This window comes from Diaphorina citri, unplaced genomic scaffold (genome assembly GCF_000475195.1).
Source record: "Diaphorina citri unplaced genomic scaffold, Diaci psyllid genome assembly version 1.1 scaffold18481, whole genome shotgun sequence".
Classification (NCBI taxonomy): domain Eukaryota; kingdom Metazoa; phylum Arthropoda; class Insecta; order Hemiptera; family Psyllidae; genus Diaphorina; species Diaphorina citri.
This window is the reverse complement of record NW_007395835.1, coordinates 1-1,260: the sequence shown is the minus strand read 5'-3', so window position 1 is coordinate 1,260 and position 1,260 is coordinate 1. Positions and strand designations below refer to the sequence as shown.

Genomic DNA, 1,260 nt, shown 5'->3' with positions numbered 1-1,260 from the left:
AATGCCTCTCCTCCTGAATGCACACCTAATATTGATGGACCTACTGCTGAATCTGTCCCCAGAGAACAAACCATGCATTCCTTTCACACCTTGTTTTGTAGGAGATGCTACAAGTATGATTGCTTTTTACATAGATTGAAAGATCATCATTCAGGTCCCAACTTAATGAGAAGAAAGCGACCAGACTTGAAACCATTCTCAGATCCATGCAGCCCAGACTGTTACATGTTACTTGATGGAATGAAAGAAAAAATTGAAGCTGAAATTAAGGATGAAGAAGAACAAGAAATGAAAAAGAAGACAAAATTAGATTTAGAAGAAGATGATAAAATGCAAGTAGATGATCAGAATGCAGTACAAGCAACAGAAGTGAAGACTACAAAAGGAAAGTTATCCATTGAGAAGCAAGTATCTCTGGACTCTGGTAGTGGAAATGATGCAAGCTCAGAAGATAGTAATGACAGCAAAGATCTCAAGAACAACACTGAGGTAGAACCAGTGTCAACTACTACCTCTTTTTCTCTACTTGGTTTGATGGGACATGAAGGTAATAATGAGTGGACAGGCTCAGACCAATCCCTTTTTAGAGCAATACATAAAGTTTTATACAATAACTATTGTGCCATTGCACAAGTTATGATGACTAAAACATGTCAGCAAGTTTACCAGTTTGCTCAGAAAGAAGCTGCTGACATCACAACAGAGGACTCTGCCAACGACACAACACCTCCTAGGAAAAAGAAGAAGAAACATAGGTTATGGTCTGTGCATTGTCGTAAGATTCAGTTGAAGAAAGATTCTTCATCCAACCATGTTCATAACTTCACACCTTGCCGCCATCCTCCTACACAGCCATGTGATGCCTCATGTCCCTGTGTCTCTGCTCAGAACTTCTGTGAGAAGTTTTGTAAATGTAGCTTTGATTGTCAAAACAGATTCCCTGGATGCCGATGCAAAGCTCAATGTAATACTAAACAGTGTCCATGTTACTTAGCTGTGAGGGAGTGTGACCCTGACCTCTGCCAAACCTGTGGAGCAGACCAATTTGATGTGTCCAAGATATCTTGTAAAAATGTTAGTGTTCAGAGGGGCCTGCACAAACATCTTCTTATGGCCCCATCTGATGTGGCTGGATGGGGAATTTTCCTGAAAGATTCTGCTCAGAAGAATGAATTTATCTCTGAATATTGTGGAGAAATTATTTCTCAAGATGAAGCAGATAGGAGAGGCAAAGTGTATGACAAGTATATGTGCAGTTTC

At 40.0% G+C, this 1,260-nt stretch overlaps 1 protein-coding gene across 1 annotated transcript; it reads left to right on the top strand.

Annotated features, from left to right (window-relative positions):
• Positions 1-6: 6 nt before the first annotated feature.
• On the top strand, positions 7-1,257 carry LOC103523265 (histone-lysine N-methyltransferase E(z)-like; the record flags this gene model as incomplete). The annotated part of the gene is made up of 1 exon (XM_008488325.2): positions 7-1,257. A coding segment is annotated over exon 1 (1,185 nt), but the record flags the coding sequence as incomplete, so codon positions are not given.
• Between the last annotated feature and the right edge of the window lie 3 nt (positions 1,258-1,260).